This window comes from Arvicola amphibius, chromosome X (assembly GCF_903992535.2).
Source record: "Arvicola amphibius chromosome X, mArvAmp1.2, whole genome shotgun sequence".
Classification (NCBI taxonomy): domain Eukaryota; kingdom Metazoa; phylum Chordata; class Mammalia; order Rodentia; family Cricetidae; genus Arvicola; species Arvicola amphibius.
Genome location: NC_052065.1, coordinates 120605159 through 120626901, shown reverse-complemented (window position 1 = coordinate 120626901; position 21743 = coordinate 120605159). Strand labels below are relative to the sequence as shown.

Genomic DNA, 21743 nt, shown 5'->3' with positions numbered 1-21743 from the left:
TCTGGGACAATGGTCTGTACCCTGTCACTTGTATTTTAAATAAATGCTGATTGGCTAGTAGCCAGGCAGGAAGTAGAGGCAGGGCAACGAGAATTCTGGGAAGAGGGAAGTTTCAGTATTCAGTCGTCATCCAGACACAGAAGAAGCCAAAGATGTGGCTGTCTTGATTTAAAAAAAGTACCAAGCCACGTGGCTAACACAGGTAAGAATTATGGGCTAATATAAGTTATAAGAATTAATAAGAAACCTGAGCTACTAGGCCAACCAGTTTATGATTAATGTAAACCTCTGTGTGTTTATTTGGGACTAAACAGCTGTGGGACCAGGGAAGGAAGCAACACACATAGAGCATTCACAAAAAGGGATTTGAACTTTAAATCCTGCTATCTAGGTCACCGAAGGGCTTAGTGTTATGTGAAAGGGTAATTTCTCAGTGCACAGTAAGGCAAGAGTGGCAGTCAGCTTGTGTAAAAAAGAGTCCATGACTTATGACTCTTTTAGAGCTAACAAAGTAGAAGTTAAGGAAAGAAATTAAAGTAACGAGAAACTGTGAAGGGCTTTTTTCATCTTGCTCATGTCAAGTTTTAGTGTAAGGCGAGGGCAGCTGCCCACATGACTGTGTATGTCCTTCGTTAAGAGTGAGTTCCACAGGGGTGCAGAATATCTTCCACCTACAAACACCTTGTAACAACACATACAGCAATTTCTATAATTAGATAAAAGGAATTACTCATTCAACAATTATTATCAAGAAAAGTCAGGTGGTGGTGATGCATGCTTTTAATTTCAGCACCTAGGAGGCAGAGGCAGGTGGATCTTAATGAGTTCAAGGCCAGTCTGATCTACAAAGCGAGTTCCAGGACAGCCAGGGCTGTTACACGGAGAAACCCTGTCTCCAAAAATATTTAATAGTTTACTGGGGAGGCTCTAAAGAAAGAGATATTCTCATATCATGTTGGTTGAAGTATAAAATGATACAATACTTTGACTGGCAATTTACCAATATTAAATAAAACTAAAATCACATTAATCCTTTAAAACGACCACAAATCTCAGTCACTTCTGAGAATTTATTCTACCATATACCTAAACCTGTGCAAAATGAAGAAAGTTGTATGTTAAATACTATAACTTCCTTTGGGAAAGTAAAGGACTGAAAGTTCTTCAATAGCTAGTAGTGAGAGATTGAGAAAGAGAGAAAAGAATTACAGTGTGGATCACAAAGAATACCGCAAAGCTGCAAAGAATACCGCAAAGCTGCAAAGAATAAATTCTTTTGATATGAAAATAAAGCTAGGATATACCTATGTATAAGCTACTTTCAAAATAAAAAATGGGTGGCTGGGGATCTGGCATGTGCAAGACTATAGGTTTAATCCCCAAAACTGCCAAAAATTAAAAATAAAAACAGAAAAGAGGTAAAAAAAAAATCCCTATCTATGATTGGATTTAAAGAAATAGTAAATCATAAAAGAAACTTTTTATTAAACAGTTCTAGGAAGCTGCTAGGAAAACAAGGATTAGAAAGTAAGAACAGAATTTCCCTTTTTTTCTTCCCTTTCTATTTTTTTCTTACTTTAGTTTTTCAAGAGAGTTTTCTGTGTAGCCGCTGCTGTTCTAGAACTATCTCTGTAGAGCAGGCTGGCCTCGAACTCACAAAGATCCTCCTGCCTCTGCATCCTGAGTGCTGGTACTAAAGGCATATGTCACCACTGCCTGGCAAAGAACAGAATTTCTATACAAACCTTTTCATGTAGTTTTAAATTCAAAACTTAAGCCTAAGCAAAAAAGTATTTGTGTTTTAATGTTAAACAGATAATAAAATTACAGACATTAACATGATTATTATGTAAATACATTACAAACAGAAAACAGTAGAAGGAACATCCCTAAAATTTTTATAGGAATTATTTCTATATGATGGGAATATATGTCAATTTTTCTTTCATTTTTTCCATGCATTTTTCCAAATTATACATAAAACGCATGTTCCAGCCAGAGCAAGGTAAAAAGACTCATTGTTCCAAATATTTCTACTCATAATGTACTTTATTCAACAACTGAATTTCAAAAGCTAGTACCCTTGCATGTATTATTCAGAGTATAAAAAGAAAATCAACACTCACGAGGACAGCACTATGGCAACGGCATCATTGAGGACACTTTCACCGAAGAGAAGAGCATAGAGTTCAACATCAACTTGGAGCTCATGGAAGATGGCAAGGACAGTCACTAGTAGACAAAAAGAATCAGAATACTTAAGACATCACAAACACAGCATCTGTCCCTCAATAGCTGTTAGATATTATTTCGAAATGCATGTTTTCCCTTCTAATGCTCTCTTACTGAATTACAGATTTAGTAATTTTATGACAATATTTGTTCTTAATTGGCTTACATGCAACACCACCGTTCTCAAAAACAACTGAAAATAGTCTTGAAGGCGTGAGTTGCCCTATAGTCCTAATGCAAATTTGAAAACTGGTTTTGTACATTTATTTTCTATAAATAATATATTCAGAATTTCTTACAAATTACCAATTAATCTTTAATAAAGAAGAAAATATGAAAAGTATCTCTTTCTGTTTACACCCCTTCTCCCTTGGAGCTTTACGACTTGCTTTTATTTAACCTGAAAATTGAAACCATACCAAGTTTAGTAAAGACCTAAGGAAATGAAAATGAAACTTTAGTTTTTTGGTTGGCATAAGATTTATGACCAGAATAACAACTGCCATATTTAACTGATGAAGAAGCCAACGTATCAGGATATTGCAGGGTATGGATAGAAAGCACAATACTCCCGTCTTTGGGGAAAGCAATTATATTAGAATTTTTAGAAATCAGATAAGATCGATATGATACACTGCAATTTTCATTCTCGGGTCACATATTGCTCACCCATTAAATAAATCCAAGCAGATATGAAAAATTAATATAGCCAGAAACAAGAGAGCATTTTCAAATAGGAAACATAAAAACAGAAAGTTTGTGTTTTAAAAGATAAATTTTTTATTACAAAACACAGGAGTAGACATATCAAAGTGCAGATAAGTCACACATCTACATATACATGTATGAATTTCTGAAAAACAAAGAAAAACTGAGGGCCAGAGAAGTGACTCGGGGGTTAAGAGCACGGATCTTCTTCCAGGAAACAAGCTCTGTTCCTAGCACCTACACGGAGGCTTAAAACTGTCCCTTAACGCCAGTTCCGGAGGCCTGACAACCCCTTCTGGCCTCCTCGAACACCAGGCATGCATATGGTGCACAGACATTCATGCATGTAGAACACCCATACATGCAAAATAAAGAAAAAAATTAAACCCTTCAAAGAAAAAATTATTTAGGGGAGATTTTATTTTATTGTTTTAAGTGTGTGAGTATCTTGTTTGCATATACATCCCTGTACCATGTGAGTTGCTGGTACAAACAGAGGCCAGAAGAGGGCACTGAATCCTCTGGAACTGGATAATTGGTGCTGGGACTTGAGCCTGGGTCCTCTAGAAGAGCAACTAATGCTCTTAATTGCTGAGTCATCTCTCCATCCCCAAGAATAGGATTTTATAAAGCAAACCAAAAGGAAAAAAAAAGGAGAGTGGAAAAATACTGTCGAATTTTGAACAGAGAACCTATGGCTCAAACTTCTAAAAAGATAATGCAAAATAATAGAACTAGATAAATTATATAATCTAGAAAAGAAATTTCTCAAACTTTATATAAACAAAAGATTATCGCTTGAGATAGTCAGGAAATACTTCAATAAAACAAAACCAGAAGGTTGAAGCACTGTTGCCTTAGAAAGATCAAGGCGCCTGCTTCTACCCAAGGCCCCCGGCTTCTTGAAAAATATAAGAGGCCAGGCTCGGTGCAATCTATAAAGAAACAATATGATATCAGCTTTTAAAAACATTAAGCTACAACTAAGCGTGATGGCTCCCTATAATTTCAGTACTCGGGAGACTGGGGCAGAAGGATTACCATTAGTTGGAGGCTAACTTGGGCTATGAGTATCAGCTCACCTTGAACTACATACAAGAGAAATCAAAACAAAATATTAAACTAAGGCAAATCTGGATGGCACAAACTTATAGTGCCAAATACTCCAGAGGCTGAAGCATGAAGACACCAAGTTCAAGGAATGCCTGGGCTAGAGAGTAAATTAAAGGCCAGCCTTGGGGACTTAGCAAGGCTCTGTATCAAAACTCAAAAATATGAGGGCTGGGGCCATGGCTTAGTAAAGTACTTGCCATGCAAGCATGAAGATCCGAGTTTAAATCTTCAGCACCCACATGGAAAGGCACATAACAAGTATGCCTGTTATCCCAGTGCTGGGGAGGGAGAGACAGGAAGACCCTGGAGCTCACTGTCCACCCAGTCTAGACACTGGTGAGTGCCAGGTTCACTGAGAGATCCTGTCTCCAAAATCTAAGGTGGAAAGAGATAGAGGAAGACACCCACACGCATGCACATACGTATACATATACTCACAGGAACACATGCACCACACATAAATCCAATACAAAATTAATTAATTAATTAGCATCAAAGGGATTGGGGATATAGCTCAGCCATGGAGTGCTTGCCTAGTATACACGAGTCCCTACATTCGTCTATCTATCCTCAACAGTACAAAAAATAAAAATATTAAACCATACAAATATCTGTCTGAAATGACCCTCTGGGAACTTTTTTTGTTTATTCATTTGGCTTTTTAAATATTCATTTTGAATCAGTCTCACTAGATAGCCCAGGCTGGCCACAAGTTCTTGAACTTCTTGTCTCTACTTTCAAGTGTGGAGATCACGAGCAAGTACCACTCTACCTAGCGAGCTCTAAGCAATCTTTTAGAATTATCTCTAGCATATGGAACACATTTTCCCCCTTTCTATCATTCCCTGTGTTATTAGAGTTAAGGAAGGAATTCAAAGATAACCTTAGGACACGTATTTCCATTGTGCTCTATGACAATTAAAGAAGATGATTAACTCACAAGGGCAAAAGTTGAAACAGAACAAACCTCTAACAAATCCTGACTAATAGTAAAAGAAAACTTTGACCCCAGGTTTTAAATCTTCAGTCTAGGGGATAGAGACATAGGTCAGTGACAAAGCACTTGCCGACCATGAACAAGGCTCCCAACACCAAACAGAGAAGAGCAAAAAACCTTTAGTCTGCCCCTATGCTGGTCTTTCTTCCAATTTACTTTCATTACTATTTGTTAACTGTACAAAGTAATGGGTTTCACTATGATGTTTTCATATATATGTATGTGTGTGTGTTTGTATTTGTATACATATATATCTGTATATAGATATAGATAATGTACGTTGATCAGACTCCTCCCACTACAATTACTTGTCCTTCTAATAAGCTTGTTTCTTCTCTTTCCAAATAACTCCCCTTCTACTTCCATGGTTTTTCTTTTTCTTTCTTTATTATTTTCTTGTTTTTACATCGTAAAGTTTCCTTTCTCTCCCCTTCTCCGTGGCCTGCCACCCCTTGCCATGGTTTTTCTTTATAAATTTTGTTTTACAAGCGAGTGAAAACATGTGAAATTTGTCTTTTTCAGTCTGGCTTATTTCACTTAACATGATTTCCCGTTCCACCTATTTTTCTGGAAATGACAAAACTGCCTTGTTTATGTAAATAAAACTCCATGGCGTATATGTATGCATCTATGTGTACATGTCACATGTTCTTTATCATTTATTTGTAGATGGATACCCAGGCTGATTCTACAGAATGCTACTATGACTAGTACTACAATAAACATGGGTGTACAGGTATCTCTGCAGTATGCTGATTTACATTCCTTAGACCTAAAGAGGGATATATCTGGATCATAAAGTAGTTCAAGCTTTAGGTTGTTTGTTTTGTAGGAACTCCCAAACTGATTTCCATAGTGGTTGAACTAATTTATATTCCTTATAAATTAGTTATAATTTATAACTAATAAATTAGTTTGTTTAATAAACTAATTTTCATAAATTAGTTTATTTTTAACTAATAAAATTAATTTATTAGTTAAACTAAGTATTGAAGGTTCCCTTTTCTTGAGGCTCTTACTCTGTACCCCAAACCATTCTCACACTCATAGCAATCCACCTGCTTTACCTTCTCAAATGCTAGAATTACAGGCATACGTCACCACATCCAGCAAGAGTTCTTGCCCCATCCCACAGCTTCACCAGCATATGTCTTCGTTTCCTTGACGACAGACATCTTGACTGGGGTGAGAGGGAATCTCTGCAGTTTTGATTTTCAGTTTTTCAATGACTAAAAGCGTTGAGCATTTTTTAAAATGTACTTATTGGCCATTTGCACATTTTTGAGGAGTATTTTATTAGTTCATCAAACAGTATAATGATTGGACTATTTATTCGTTTAGTTTTGAGCTTACCGAACTCTTTATATAATCTGGATGTTAACCCCAACCATTTCATTCTAAATTTTCTACAGATTCTTCATTTGAATATAGCTGTTAGTTTACCAATACACATTTAATTTTTTTAACTTCATTAGGAATTAAATTCATTAACTAATGCAAATTCTTAGAGATTTCACAATGAAATCACAAAGAAGCAAGCTTTGTCAATAACAATTTTATAGCCATAAGGCCAATTTTGTAAAAAGCATTTTTTAATATTCAAGACTACTATCAGCATAGCTGCCTTATAGCAGCCATTTTAAAGCTGCTTTTCTTAGTTAGGCATGGTAGTTTCTGCCTGCAATCACAGCATGTGCAATGCCAACGTAGGAGACTGTCAGGAATTTGAGGCCAGCCTAGGCTATGGTGAGACCCTGTAGCAAAAGAACAAAAAACAGTAGAGTGCATGCCAAGGATGCACATAGCCCTGTGTTTGATCCCCGGTGCTGCATAAACCAGGCGCAGTGGCACATTCCAATAAACCCAGTGCTAAGGAAATGGAGACAAATTCAAGGTCAGAAGCTCAAGCTTATCTAGATTATCTTTGGCTACCTAGTGAGTTACAGGCCAGCTTAGCCTGGGCTACACGAGATCCTGTCTCAATAAACAAACAAAAGTCCAAATTCTTTTCTATTATAAAATGCAGACAGTTGGATATAAACAGAAGATTTTCAGAGAAATGGTTGCCTAGAAATGCAAAAAGAAATATATAATCAATTTTAAAAACTATAACCTAGCTTTTCTTTTGTTATATTTAATCACTAGGATATCAAGACCAATTTAAATTTCTGAAGAAAATATTTAATAGCTCTAATAAGAACAGCATCAATTTGTGAACCAGTTATAGCAATGTAATAAAAAAGTAAAACAACCAAATATGTGCTTAAACCAAAAGGAATGAAGAAATTTTTATTCCTCCACAATTGGAAAGCATAGTGCTAATCCTGATTCTACACCTCAAAGGAGCATCCACACGGGCTTTGACTGGAAACAGTGCAAACTGAAGCATTTCAGCTCCATTCCAAAAACATACCTGGGTCTGTGGCTGATACAATGGCACCAAACAACAAGCAATCTGTAAAGTAAAAATCTCCCGCGAGCTGTCCAGTCACTTTCATCAGGGTTACACAGCCATACATTATGGACCTGTCCAATAAACACAGTCCTATATTATAAAAATACCAACTACTAAAGAAATTAGATGAGGAAGGATAAGAAAAGGAATCTACTATAGTACTCTGTGATTAATCCTGGGTTGAATTAACAAGTACTTAAATAAGGCTACTACTTTAGGTTTAAGGAAAAGCCAAAAAGCTTATTACTAATAAGTACCACAGAAGTTCTCAAAACACATTTGAGATTATAATAACACATAAACACAAGTCAAAGGTATTCTTTTAGGAAATCTGAAGCTTAAAAGGCATTTCAAGCTTCAAATCTTACCCAATAACGAAACAAGAAATCGCTGTTCCAAGAAAGGCATATGCTAAGATAGACCCAAGGTTCCGGAAGAAATGTCTCTGACAAAAAAGAAGTTAAGTTCTGTTAGAATATCTACCAAGTATTGAGAAAGAACATTTTTCTATTGTACTTTGCTATGCTAATATTAAAAGCATTGTTCTCTAGAAGAAGCCAGTCAGAGAAAGCATTCTGGTACTGGCATAAATTTCAACATTTCAAAAAGACAAGGAGAAAAGGAAGGAGAACTTGGAAGACATGGCCTGTTTCTGAATTGGCAAGTATTAAGAAGTGCATGGGACATTTAAGACCTATCAAAGCATGGGAAAGTTAAAGCTAGTTAAACCAGAGGAAATGCAAAAAGCACTTACCCTTTTCAGACTGTAACCTGCGTAAAATATGATAGGAGGAAGCAGTATGTTGAAAAAGACTTCCGGGTCAAAAGTAACCTGTTAAAACACAGAATTCTTTGAGATTATTTCCTTTAGAATATCTCACTACACTATCAAACTATCGAAACGAAAAGATTCAAGGTTAAAATGGTAAACAGCAGAATGCTTCTGAGTAAGCTTCAAAACATTTCATGTAGGAGCTTAAATTTGCAATTCTCTGCTGCTGAACACTTTATTTATTGACCATTTGCACTTCTTTTGATAACTATTCACTTCATTAGCACATTTATTAACTGGATAGATTTTAGAGGATTTTTATGATTCTTTGCTTATCCTAGATTTTAACATCCTAATTCATGTGCATTTGGCAAAGATTCTTTTCTCATTTAGCAATCTTTCTCTTCACTCTGTGTGTGTGTGTGTGTGTGTGTGTGTGTGTGTGCATGTAGAGGGCAATAGGAGAGGGAGACAGATTAGAGCCAAGTATAATGACATATACATATGAAAATGACATAATAAAACCCATTATTTTATATGCTAGCTTAAAAGTAAATAGGGAATCTAATACTTCCATGTTTTAGGCACATAAATTTTGTGTTACAGGATAGCTACTGTCCTACTTCTCAATAAAATTTTAGGGTGATAATGCTAAGATAATGAGTTATACCATTTCTATGGAAACTGTACAGAAATATTACATTAAAATTCTTAGCAGAACACAAATAATACACACCTGTAATCCCTAAATGTTGGGAATGGTCTGAGGCAGGAGAATTGCTATGAGTTCAAAGTGAGCCTGAACTACTTAGTAATAGACCAGCAAAAGCCACATAGCATGTCTCTGTCTCAAAACAAAAAAATTTAAATCTTAAAAAGTGGAAAAAGCATAAATATATTTTAGCTTTATATAAAAGAGACCTAAATTCAGAAACAGAATTCAGAGCTATACTTATCATTGACTAAAGGATTACACGGGGAATCTCTGTAAAAGCTACACAGCATAATACTGTAGTTAGTTAAAACCTTTTATACAACTCAAAATTTTCAGTCCTCACAGTCCACTCATTTTTAAAACCTACTTGTTTTAACAATGCAGATGGCCCTTTCTGTTCTGAAGGTTACAGAAGAATTTGATATGAACGCAATACAGCTATCCACTTAACCATACTAAAAATTTTTAAGGACTGGACTTTTCCATAGCTGCTAAGTACTCTGGTTGCAAAGTAAAGTTTGTGGGTTTTTTTTTAAAACCATTACAGATAGGAATTGTGGTGACTTGAAAGAAAATGGCCCCTATAGGCTTACAGAAAGTAACATTAGGAGGTGTGGCCCTGCTGGAGTAGTTGTGGCTTTGTTGGAGGAAGTGTGTTACTGGGGTGGGTTTTGAGGTCTCAGATGCTCAAGGCAGTCCTGGTGTTTCTCCCTTCCCGCAGCCTGCCCATTCTGATGTACAACTCTCAGCTCCTTCTCCAGCACCACATCCACCTGCACACTGCCACGTTTCCCTCATGATGATAATAGGCTAAACTTCGGAACTGTAAGCCAGCCCTGAGTAAAATGTTCTCCTTTATGAGCTGCTGAAGTTATGGTGTCTCTTCACAGCAATAGAAACCCTAAGATAGGAACAAAATCAAGAGACTATAAAAATCAAGCACGGCTAACTAGAAGACAGGAAACAAAGGGCGGGCGAAAACAGAGCAAAGTGTGAAGTGGTACTGAGCAGCTTCAGAGAAACTAAGCAGAACACAAGCAAGCATTCCCAGGAATCTTGAGCTAGTGAGATTGCAACCCAACCTCCCATAGGAAGCATGGTACAGTAACTGAAGCTCTTGCTGGGGCCCCAGAAGTTGAACCCAATGTATTAATGTACCCTGAAGCAATAGGGCCATCTGCAAATTGAAGAAATGCTTACATATTCTTCTGAAGTCAGGTCCTGACCACTGCCAGTTATAAAAACATTATATAGAGTATAAATAAAGAGAGTTATAGATTTGGGCCTTAATCCTGAAAATAAACCATAGACAGGTCCACTCCCTAACAGCATGATATTTAGTAACAGGTTTTATTATATTTAAAAGTTAATTATTATTTTAAATATTAAAAAAATTACAGCTAGGCATAGTGGCACAAGCTAAGAGGTAGGTAGTGCATGCACGTGCCTCCAAGGAGACAGGCACAGGAGGACTGACCGCTACAAGTTCTAGGGCAGCACAGAAATGAAACTGCCTCGAAATAAAAAATTAATAAAATAAAATAAAATGGGTCACCATTTTTCTTAAGATTCATCTAGTTGCTCATTACGCATCTTTTCAAAAACCCAAACATCCCTTCAACTAAAAACTTACCTTCCTAAGCATCTCATTATCTTGAACATTGTTGAGTTCATGTGAGCTAATCTCTCCTTTCAGCATATACTCGTAAAATTTTCCACTGACATTGACCAGCAAGGTAGTTGGACTTGATTGCATTTCACAGCTCAGGGTGACATTATTCACGTCACTTGGAACATGAATGCCATACCGAAGCACCAGCCCCACCAAAACACCTGGAAATGAAAGAACCCCATCAGCTCCTCATGCAGACAGAAACTGCTTATTTGTACCCAACACATATCTCTGGATTAAGAACAGAAAATTTCTGATGAGAGTCCATGGAGGATCAGAACTAATTTTTAGACCAAATGCTATTACAGTTTAAAATACTACTGAATTCACATGTCTAAGAGTCCAATTTTCTTATAATCGAGTAGGCCGGAAGGGGAAATGTGCCCTAGATTAACAGCACAGACCACTACACTTCTCAGTCACTACATACAGAACCAATACTGAAAGGGACTGAGAGAATATCTTCAAATCGTCTGTAACACATTGTGCTCTCTGGGGTGTCAAGTTGACAGTGCACTCATACTGGAAAGGTATACTTTTGGATCCTGGCAAATTTGGTGCACACCTATAATCCTAGCACTCAAGAGGCTGAGGAAAGACTGGGTTCAAACCTGCCTGGGCTACATAGTGAGTTCCTGGACATGAGACCCTATTTCCAAACAAGAAGGACAAAACAAAGTGTTTCTTTAGTGCTACTCCTTGGGTTTAAGTCCAAGACCACAAAAATGTGTTTTTTTTTAAAGCCTCAACCATCAATTAACAAAGTTAGGCAGTGTTTTCTTTTTCATTTTCTTCCCCCCCCCTTTTTTTGAGACAGGGTTTCATCTCTAGCTTTGAAGCCTGTCCTGGAACTAGCTCTTGTAGACCAGGCTGGCCTCGAATTCACAGAAATCTGCCTGCCTCTGCCGCCCAAGTATTGGGATTAAAGGAGTGTGCCACGACCACCCGCATTTATTAACAAGGTAAACATATATGTTCCCTGTGTTATTTTCAAAGCACACACACATAGGATAGGAGATCAAGTAATATATATTTAATAAATGGCAAAGCAAATATATTATTTATAAATTGGTTGAATTCTACTATTGAAATGTCAGAATTAAAGTTTAAAATACTCACCTCAAAATCAATACATCAAAGAAAAGTCCTGATTCTGGTCCTATGTGATCAGCATACAGGTTTTACTCCTACACATATTTGGATACACACAATTCTCTGGGTTCTATAAAACTGTACTGATGAACTGCAATGCTTAATGACAGCTTTACTGAGACAGAATCCTAATGCTATAAGGCTTAGTCTTTTGAACACAATTCAATGGTCTTTAGTATAATCAAGTTGTATATTCACAAAGTGTAACTCAATCACCACTAATTCACGAACATTTTCAATGCCGCCAAAATTTTAGAATACTCCCTACTCCCCTATCCCCAAACTCTAGCCTTTGGTTCTTTTTACCTTTTAAAAAATTGAGTATGTATAGATGCGTACACACACACATATATGCACATATATGGACATCTATGTAGTAGAGATTAACATTGGGTGTCTTCCTTAGTCAATCTTCTATTGTTTGAGACAGGGCCTTTCCCTGAGCCTACGCCTTACTGATTTTGGCTAGACTAGGTGGCCAGTGAGCTCTAGAGACCTACCTATCTCTGCCCCGCTTCCCACCGCAGAGCTGTACTTGAACACACATGCCACCATGCCTGCTGTGCCTTGGGTAAGGGCCCATACTCAAGTTCTCATGCTTTTACAGTAAGTAGTTTATGAGTAATTTATCTCTCTAGACCTATAAGCTCTAGCCCTTAGAAGTCAAAAATCTACTTTTCATCTCTATAGGTTTGCCTACAGTGGACATTTCATATAAATGAAATCCTACAATCTATGACCTCTTGTGCTAGCTTCTTTCACTTAGTATATAATATTTGGACATTCACCTTTGTTGTAGAATATATCAAACTTCACTTGCATAGCAAATTAATATTTATATATGTATATACCTCAACTACACACTGAACCCATACTTCTGGAACTTTAAGGCCAAGAGTCATAGTGCTAACTACACTTTACCTTCTCATGGTCTTTTATTGTGACTGGTCACCCATTCATTTAAGATGCAAACTACCAGTTTAAGCAAGATAGATCCCCAGGGTTCACAGATGAAAATAATGTCCATTTCAAAGAGTTCTCAGTCCAGTTAACAAACAAAAACAATTTTAACAATTGTAATGCAACATACCCATATACAAGATGCCTTAAATTACAGAAAAGAGATATTTAACCAAGTCTAAGGGAATGGGGCATTAGAGGGTTTTCCAGCAATGTCACCTAAGTAACTAATATCATTACCAGGTAGAGGTACAGTAGAATATCTATCTGCTCAAGGAATAGCAGAACATGACTGAGAGGAGGAATCACAAGGTGTTTCACTGTGGCTCCATTATGAGCTGACAAGAGGTGAAGTCCAGAAGATCTGCAGGGACTAAATCATAACAACAACAGGTGTGCTCAAAAGGGGGGTTGAACTCTAATGCCCTGAAGTAGAAAGAAATCACTGAAGAGCCCTAAGTGTGAGTTGACATTAGCGTTCTATTTTAAAAGCTTGGTCTAGACTCGAGAGGGTCTAAATGGCTGTCTAGGTGAACACTGCAATCATTAGGCAATAAGAGCTTTGGACCTCATCTAAGAGAGTAATGCCAGAAGGGGGGCTGTTGGAAGATAGGATGTTTTAGAGAGCTTTGGTGGCTGAGGAGAATAGGCTAGGGAGAATGAGGCGAAAGACTAGAGGAGCTTTAATGGGCTTGACAATGAGGTGGTTATGCTGGCCTGAGCATCCAGATGGAAAACAAAGCTATTTAATGAAGTGGGAACACACGGAGAGAATGGATTTGCAGGGGTGAAAGTCCAAGTTTGTTTTAAAAAAACTTTTATTTGTATGTGCACATCTGTCTGTCACATTCGCACAGGTGCCCACAATGGACCAGAGGAAGGCATCGAGTGCCCTGGAGCCATAGTGTCAGCAGTTGGGAGAAGCCTGACATGGATGTTGGGAGTTAAGATCCTCTGAAGAGGAGCAAGTGCCATTAACTGCTGGGCATCTCTCCAGTCCCCAAGTTTAGTTTCAAACATGTTGAGTTTCATCTGAGGATGTGGAGTCTAGCACAAGTAGAGAGCCTCAACTTAGTGATCAGTTAGGAAAGTTTAGGTACATATATGAGATGATCAACTGAGAGCAAAAAGTATGGGAAGAAGACTACAGCTGTCAGCCCTGGGTTTGCTCCGTTAACAACTGCCATGGAGGGGCCAATAGGAACTGACAAACTTATACTGAACCTAAGGAGGAAAACCAAAGGAATAGGAAGAAATACGTGGCAGCTAAAAGTTCAGGAAGAAGCAGAAATTTTCATTTTTTGAGGAAATGATGAAAATTATCAATTGCTACAATAATGTTAAATAATTAAGGAGTGAGAAATCTCCTCTGGGTTTAGCAACCAGGAAGGTATGGGTCGCCTTGGTAAGAAGCCAGACCAGAGTAGGGAGGAATGAAACAGAATCAGGAGGATGTACAGAGGATCGTTGATCACTCAACTCTTCAGAGGCTTTCTTCTGGCATCAGATGGGAATTAACGCTGAGATCCGCAAACAGAGAATGTGAAAAGAGTAAGGGACTGTGGAGCACTGAGCACTAAATGGGATGTCGCTATCAACCTTAGCCCTACAGGCTCAGAGACCTATGCAGAAAGATTGTAAGAGAGGGAGGTGGCAGATGACTCCAAGCAAACAGCATCTTGTATACACACTAACAGCTACTCATATGAAGTCACAGAGACCGGGACAGCAGGCACGAGTCCTGCACGAGCTCAAAGCAGACAAAATCCTAACACTGGGAAGGAGAAGTGGACACACAGTCTCACCCAACCAAGAAGCTATTTGCAACTGATCCCTGCTGGGAAGGGGAAACCAGTTTTCTCCAGTGAGTGTCACTGAGCTATCACCCACACTGAGGGCAGGCCCCATGCCAGGAGGAGCTAACCAACCCAAAAGAGACTCCGTGTTTCTTTTCTTTTTTTTTTTTTTATCTTACTGGGTTTTTGTGTATTTGTTTTGATTTTTTCTTTGTTCTTCATCTGAGTGAGTGAGAACACAAAGCTGGGAGACTAGGGAAGGAGGCAGTGGGGAATCTCAGAGGAGTTCAGAAAAAAGAAATATGATCAAAATCTATTACGTGAAACAATTTAAGTAACTAAAGGAACAGGGCTGTAAAAGCTGTAGCCGGTAGGGAAGGGCGGAGAAATATGACATATTTGCCAATGCTCAGCTATGAAATGAAGATTCACTTTAAAATCCCCTGCCTCTCCTGGATTGGTAGGGCGTATCTTGCAGCACGAGCAACAGGCAGTGCAAAGAGTCGAGTTTAAAGCCCAGCACCATATTAATACAAACCAGTGGTACAAAAACAACTGGGCGTGGTGGAGCACACTGTAAGGCACGATCATGAGTTTAGACAAACCTCTATATGATGAAAGAAAGAAAGCAAGGAAAGGGACTGAGCCGCAGGGCAGGGGAGAGTGAAGGAGAAGGGGCCAGAGAAAGGGCCACGAGAGATGAGGACGAATGTCATGACTGGTTATCAGCAATCCTTGATAGCCATAACCAGGAGGGAAGAAAGGCTGCATCCATGTAGCTCCTCTGTGTAGGTGACACAGAGACAACAGTTCTCTCCTATCCCAAAAGACTTGGAAACGGGGGGCTCAGTAAAAGTTATCCCTTTGCATTTACACGTTAAAAGATCACCATTAAGCTATTGTAAATATTACCAACAGAAGCATAAATTCTTTCCAATGCAAGGAAGAGTGTCCACTGGCTCCTCTGCATGCCTGAACCCCACACTGAAATATCAGGTGCCCTGATTAAGCACTTGGGCAGATTTAGAACACACACCTTAGACAATAAAACAACAGCATAGAGAACAATTACTTATGCTGGAAACAAGACAGGCATTTCATTACAGCAGATAAAAAAACTGGAATTTCTCTGGAAAAAAGTTGACAGATCAACTAAATTTGAGTTCTGTAAAAGGTCAAATCCTAATCATGGAATTAAAGCAATTCCCAGTGAAGAGGACAGTCACAAAAGAGTGCTTTGTCTGGAAGATAAGGCAGAAACAGCTGCCCTCCTACACATATGGAGTAGAATATATTGCTATTATAAAATTTAAATTAATAACAGGCGACATGAGCAGTTTTGACAAACAGAAGCCTAGCCTCCCTGTGCATCCACGATCTGCTTGGGCTGAAAGTGCTCCCAGGGATAAGGAACTCGGCAGCACCTGACCCACTGTCGGCTTCTCTAGATAATGCAACATGGCTTCCTCAGCAACCCCAGCCCAGTCTCCCTGCCTACTGCACCTGAAAACCCTGCTGCTCAAAAATATGGGAGTAATATCACTGAAGAACGAACTGTAGTCAGAGCTGACAACACTGTCTACACCTTCAGAAGTGTTTGGGGACAGCAAGATGGCTCAGCTGCTAAAATTGTTTGCCACAGAAGCCTAATGACCCGAGTTCAACTACTAGAAAACTGACTCCACAAAGTTAGCCTCTTACCTCCAACATGCACTGTGCCGTATGTGTGCCCGCACTCACCAACACACAATGCAAACGTGCACACTCACCAATAATAATAATAAAGTCCTGTAGTCCCAGCACTCAAAAGACAGGAAGAATACAGCAAGTCTGAGACTCGTCGGGACTAATCAGTGAGACCTTGTCTCAAAATAGAAAGTAAAAAGAGGACTATGAAGGTGTAGTTCAATGGCAGGATGCTTATTCTCGCATGAGTTGGGTCCTGGGTTCAATGCCCAGGGCCTCCTAGCGAAAGTGAGTAAGCGTTCATAAAGTCATCAATAACTTGTTTCAAAACTGCTGCTAGAGAAGGCTGCAGAGGTGCCAGAGTGGTTTAAGAGCGCTGCTTCTCAGGCAGAGAGCCCAGGACTGATTCCTAGCAGCCACAAGGAGGCTCACAATCATGCGGAACTCCAGCTCAAGGGGATCTGATACAATCTTTAGCCTCTGAGGACAATGTATGCATGTGCTACACAGACACACATGTAGACAAAAGACTCATACAATAAAAACATAAAATCTTTTAAGAGAACATTGTTAATTCTGTGACAATGGCTGACTGAACTTCAAGACAGCAAAGAAAGTCAAAGCTTTTACTGACATTCACTGTGATTTACTGGCTAAAAAGGGGGGGGGGGCTGTTAAACCAGATAGACTATTTTAATCCTGACTCAACATATGCTATCAAGCAGATCACTTACACTCTCTGAGGCCTAATTTCCTCAACTGTAAAATGAGAAAGATAATAGTATCCATATGACAGAGTTGCTATGAGGTTTAAATGAGATGCTACTTAAACGTGAATAATACAGTCTTACACACTGTAATGCTCAAGAAACACTAGCTATTTAGTCACTAGATTGTACTACTTTGAGGTCAGGGAATGTGGCACCTACCTACCTTTCTCATCATATGCCACCCATCACAGACATTGAATAAAGGTTTACTGATAGAGCAATAGTTAATAGTAGGACTTAACCAAACAAGATTCCCTAAGGCAAAACAAATATTTTCTGTCATTTGCTTCTTATTTGTAAGCACACGCAGTAAGTGATCACTTTTCAGACTTAATTAACTAGCTCAACAATGTCTACTAATAGTGACTCACTCTAGAGCTTCATAAGAAAACTAGCCCAGTGAACAAAACACGTGGGAGCATTGATGCTGTGTTTGCAGGGGTTGGGAGAAGGCTCAGTTGGCAATGTGCTTGCCGTGTAAGCACAGGAATCTGAGTTGGGATCTCAAGAACCCACATAAAAACAGGGTTACAGCAGAGTGCTTCTGTAATCCCGGTGCTACAGACATGGAAACGGGGGAGATTCATAGGGGTTTGCTGGCCGGTTCAGTGAGAAGCCCTGTCTCAAAAAAATAAGGTGGACAGTGACTGAGGAAGCCAACCAATGTTGAGCTCTGTTTTTCAGGACGTACCTCCACATGCACACACAGAGGAGCCTGGGGTGTTTTGTTGTTCTTTGTTTTTGTTTGTTTGGTTTTTTTTTAAAAAAAATTTATTTATTATGTATACAATATTCTGTCTGTGTGTATGCCTGCAGTCCAGAGGAGGGCACCAGACCCAATTACAGATGGTTGTGAGCCACCATGTGGTTGCTGGGAATTGAACTCAGGACCTTTGGAAGAGCAGGCAATGCTCTTAACCTCTGAGCCATCTCTCCAGCCCGTTTGTTTGGTTTTTGAGACAGGATTTCTCCATGTAGCCCTGGTTATCCTGGCACTCACTCTGTAGACCAGGCTGGCCTCAAACTCTGCCTCTGCCTCCTGAGTGCTGGGATTAAAGGTGTGCACCACAGCCTGGCTAAGAATCTGTTTGAGACAGGTTTTCGTTGTAGCTATCAAGTCTGTCCTGGAACTAGCTCTTGTAGATCAGGTTGGCCTTGAACCCACAGAGGTCTGCCTGCCCCTGACTGAGTGCTGGGATTAAAGGAGTGTACCACCACCGCCCAGCTACTAGAGCAATTACTAATCTATATTACAGTCTAGAAACTGACCACATAATTGACTTAAGTCTACTCTCCATTTGGCTGTCTTAAGATAGGGTCTCGCTCTGCAGCCCAGAAAGGCTCCAACTTGCTATACTCTTGCCTGTTTCCTGAGTTTAGTGATCACCACACCCAGCTGTGGTTTAAGCTTTTTACCCTTGCTTCTAACAAAGATAAAAGAGGTAGGCATGGTGATGTAAGCCTGTCATCTTGGCACTAGGGAGGCAGATGCGAGACTGCCATGAGTTTAAGATCAGCCTAGGCTACATAGTAAGAACTACCTCTATCAGTCAATCAAAAAAACAGCATTTTTCAGAGAGTAGTTACATAGTGAAACCGATATCACAATTAGATCGCCATCCAGCTGAAGCTTAGATGTACAGAAATTCTCTTTTCACCTAGAAATGAAACTAAAGATACAACAGCTATGATTGTGCAAGAGCCATAGAAGAGGTAAATGCAGCTTCAAAACTCAGTCTGTTTTCCCATGGCCCAAGAGCCGAGAAGACGCTTTTTTTCATTTATTTTTAAAAACCTAAAGATTTAAATGTTAAAATATAATTATTTATACTTTATGTGTATGCATGCTTTGCCTATATGTATGTTGATGTAGTATGTGTATGCACTACCCACAGACCAGAAATATGTATCAAATCCCCTAGAACTGGTGTTACAGATGCCTGTGAGCCACCATGTGGGGGCTGGGAATCAAACCAGGGTTCTGTGCAAGAGCAGCCAGTATTCTCTTGCCCAGTGATCCTTCTTTCTCTGGCCTCCTCCCTTTTTTGTACATTTTTTAAGTTTGCAAAGAGAAAAAAAAGATTAAAATGTAATATATATGACCCTTAAAAATCAATGATCTTTATTATCTATTTTTAAAATCAATGATCTTTATTATCTAGCCCTTTTAAAAATGCCAATCCCTGGTCTTGTACCATTAACTATCAAGTAAAAACATCTCTCTCAATAGGAAAGAGATTATCTGTGATCAGTTCCTTATTGTAACACTATGCGTCTCATTTTTCATTTACCCAAAGTTCAAATGTCATTATATACCTTTTATGATTTGTCTTTACATTCCTTAAAGATCCTACATGTCTACAGATTCTGCACATACTATATAATAATTAATTAGTAAATATTTGTTGAAGATAGTAGACGAGTCACACACATTGTCACACAGAGAAATTAGGTAAAATGTACAACTTGTATGACCAATTAGCCTTAAGAGGCACTACAAATGAAATACAATTTTTTGGCTGGGTGGTGGTGGTGCAAGCCTCTAATCCCAGCGCTCAGGAGACAGAGATATGAAGAGCTCGGGGAGTTTGAGGACAGCCTGGTCTACAAAGCAAGTTCCAGGACAGCTACAGCTGTTACACAGAAAAACCCTGTCTTGAGAAAACAAAAGAAAAAAGAAAAAGAAAGAAAGAAAAGAAAAAGAAATACATTTTTGACATCCTAGTAAACAAGAATATTCCTCATGCTTAGAATTTATTACCTTACTAACGAAAGCCAAGCCTGAGCCCATGCATTTTCAAGGCAGACAACTACCTTTTCTCGCTACCCTTGGGATGCATGCACATTCTAGAAGTCTGGATTTACTGGAAGGGGGTGGGGGCTGCATGGAAAAATACCTTTTAGTGCCAAACCTCCATTTACCTATTTTCAAATCTTAGAAACAACCCTCTATAATTCAAGACTCTACCAAATGAAGATAATCTTCACACATTACTGTACAGACAGGACTGTTTGTCTGCCCTCATCTCTTCAGCTATACCCTCCTAGGTAGATATGAGACCATCAGCAATATCTTCTTTTCCCCCTCGCAAGGTTAGAGCATTGCTCTAAATGCTTCTAAGCCCATGGCTTGATTTTCCTTTCTTGCACCCTCTGTGTGTGCGTGTGTGTGCGCGTATCATGTGCCCCCCCCCTCCACGCACAGAAAAATAACCTCAAAAGAAAGCACACTGAGACTCAAGAACCAAAATCATTTACACAGCAATTGGTCAATAACCTTATGCTAACGGCAAGTCACCCCTATACATAACCGTGAAGATTCTTAATTACTATTTGGCTTAACTGTTCTCATCATATCGTATGTAACATGCTGCTTGAAGAACCTTAACTCTTACTCGTCCTCAGTTTCATAAGCCTGACTCCTAAGGATCAACCCTAGGTCTCTCCAACAGGTATTACAGGTAGAATATAATAAATTAGGACGACATTTAAAATGTCCTGAGCCTTCTGTAGCGTACTTCAGGTTTTGATTTTGCGTGGGTTCCACTGGAGTAAGGTTATCGTCTGCATCTGGAAAGGAGGCATAGCAAAAGCTGGGCAATGAGTAAAGGTCGCCTCTGGTTCCAAATGAATGCCAGATGCTGGCAGTACAGCTACTACTGCAGCTTCAATGAACCTTAAACAAACTGACACCCTAGAGACAGACAGACTACAAGGATGTCTTCCCCTCCCCCCGCCCCAAGCCCCATCCTAGCCACCGCACCCGACTCCCTTTCCCATCTTCAACACCCACCCTTACTGGTGCCCAGCTTGGTAGGCAGAGAAGAGGCAGAGGGGTGCAGAGGAAAAAGGGGGTGGGGTCGGAGGCAAAAACAGCAAGGAGAGCCAGAGAAAATGGGGAGGCGAGGCTGAGAACGAGGTAGGAAAAACGGGGGGCGTAGCAGAAATAAAGGGGGGGGGGATGAGGCAGAGAAACCCAGGACGGTTTAAGACGAGGCGGAAAATGAAATGAGAAGAGGAGCATAATGTAGGCCGAGCAGGACTAGGACAGGAGGAGAAGCAGTCGGCAGGCAGAGAAAGGGGTAGTACCAGTAAGGGGACAGGGGTCCAAGACACTTGCCGTAAATCATAGCAAGGCCGGTTTCATGAAGGAAGCGGGCCCGGCGGTGCTTGAAGAGCCAGATCGTCAGAATGGTGAGGGTGAGTAGCAGGATGAAGATGAGGAGGTTGGCGCTGTCCTGCCGGTGGCTCTCCTCCGCCTGCTTCTCGGACACGATCTCCTCGTCCATGGCTCTTGTCTTTCCCCGGGAGCCGTCCGAAGCCCCGGCCCAGCCAAAGAGGCTCACTGCGAAGAGCAACCAGAGGGGCCGCGTAAGCGGACGCGCCCTGGGCCGGCCGACCCCACGGCGAACAGGCGCCAGCCGCCAGCTGCGCCGGGGCACAGCCATGTCTTCCCCCCCCACCCCCCACCCCCGCCCCACTCCTCACCCGCAGCCGCCCGCGGTGGGACCACTCCCCGAGGGCTCACGGGAAAGGGGCGGAGCTGCAGACAAGCCGGCGGTGCAGGCACCGCCCCGCGCTGCCTCCACTCTTAAAGGGACCGCCACAGCTCCAGCCTGCGTGTCCCCATTCCTTTGCTGGTCTGCCCACCTAAGGGCACACCTAGAGCTCGAGATCTGTCCGAGCGTGAAAACTCATCGAATTTAACCCACTGT

General features: G+C 40.1%; 1 protein-coding gene across 5 annotated transcripts in view; it reads right to left on the bottom strand.

The window, feature by feature from the left end:
- The window catches only part of Slc9a6 (solute carrier family 9 member A6), a 71330-nt gene that overhangs the window by 37902 nt on the left and 11685 nt on the right, over positions 1–21743 (bottom strand). For 3 of the 5 annotated variants that reach the window (XM_042054384.1, XM_038316822.1, XM_038316824.1), the window contains exons 3-8: positions 21149–21373; positions 10626–10825; positions 8260–8337; positions 7874–7950; positions 7464–7576; positions 2127–2232 (exon numbers count right to left, since the gene is read on the bottom strand). In XM_042054384.1, coding sequence (XP_041910318.1) covers positions 2127–2232; positions 7464–7576; positions 7874–7950; positions 8260–8337; positions 10626–10825; positions 21149–21317 — 743 coding nt within the window. In that variant the 5' untranslated portion in view covers positions 21318–21373. Of the gene's footprint in view, positions 1–2126; positions 2233–7463; positions 7577–7873; positions 7951–8259; positions 8338–10625; positions 10826–21148; positions 21477–21516; positions 21551–21743 lie in introns of those variants that run through there. The other 2 variants (XM_038316823.1, XM_038316821.1) reach the window with 2 other exon arrangements.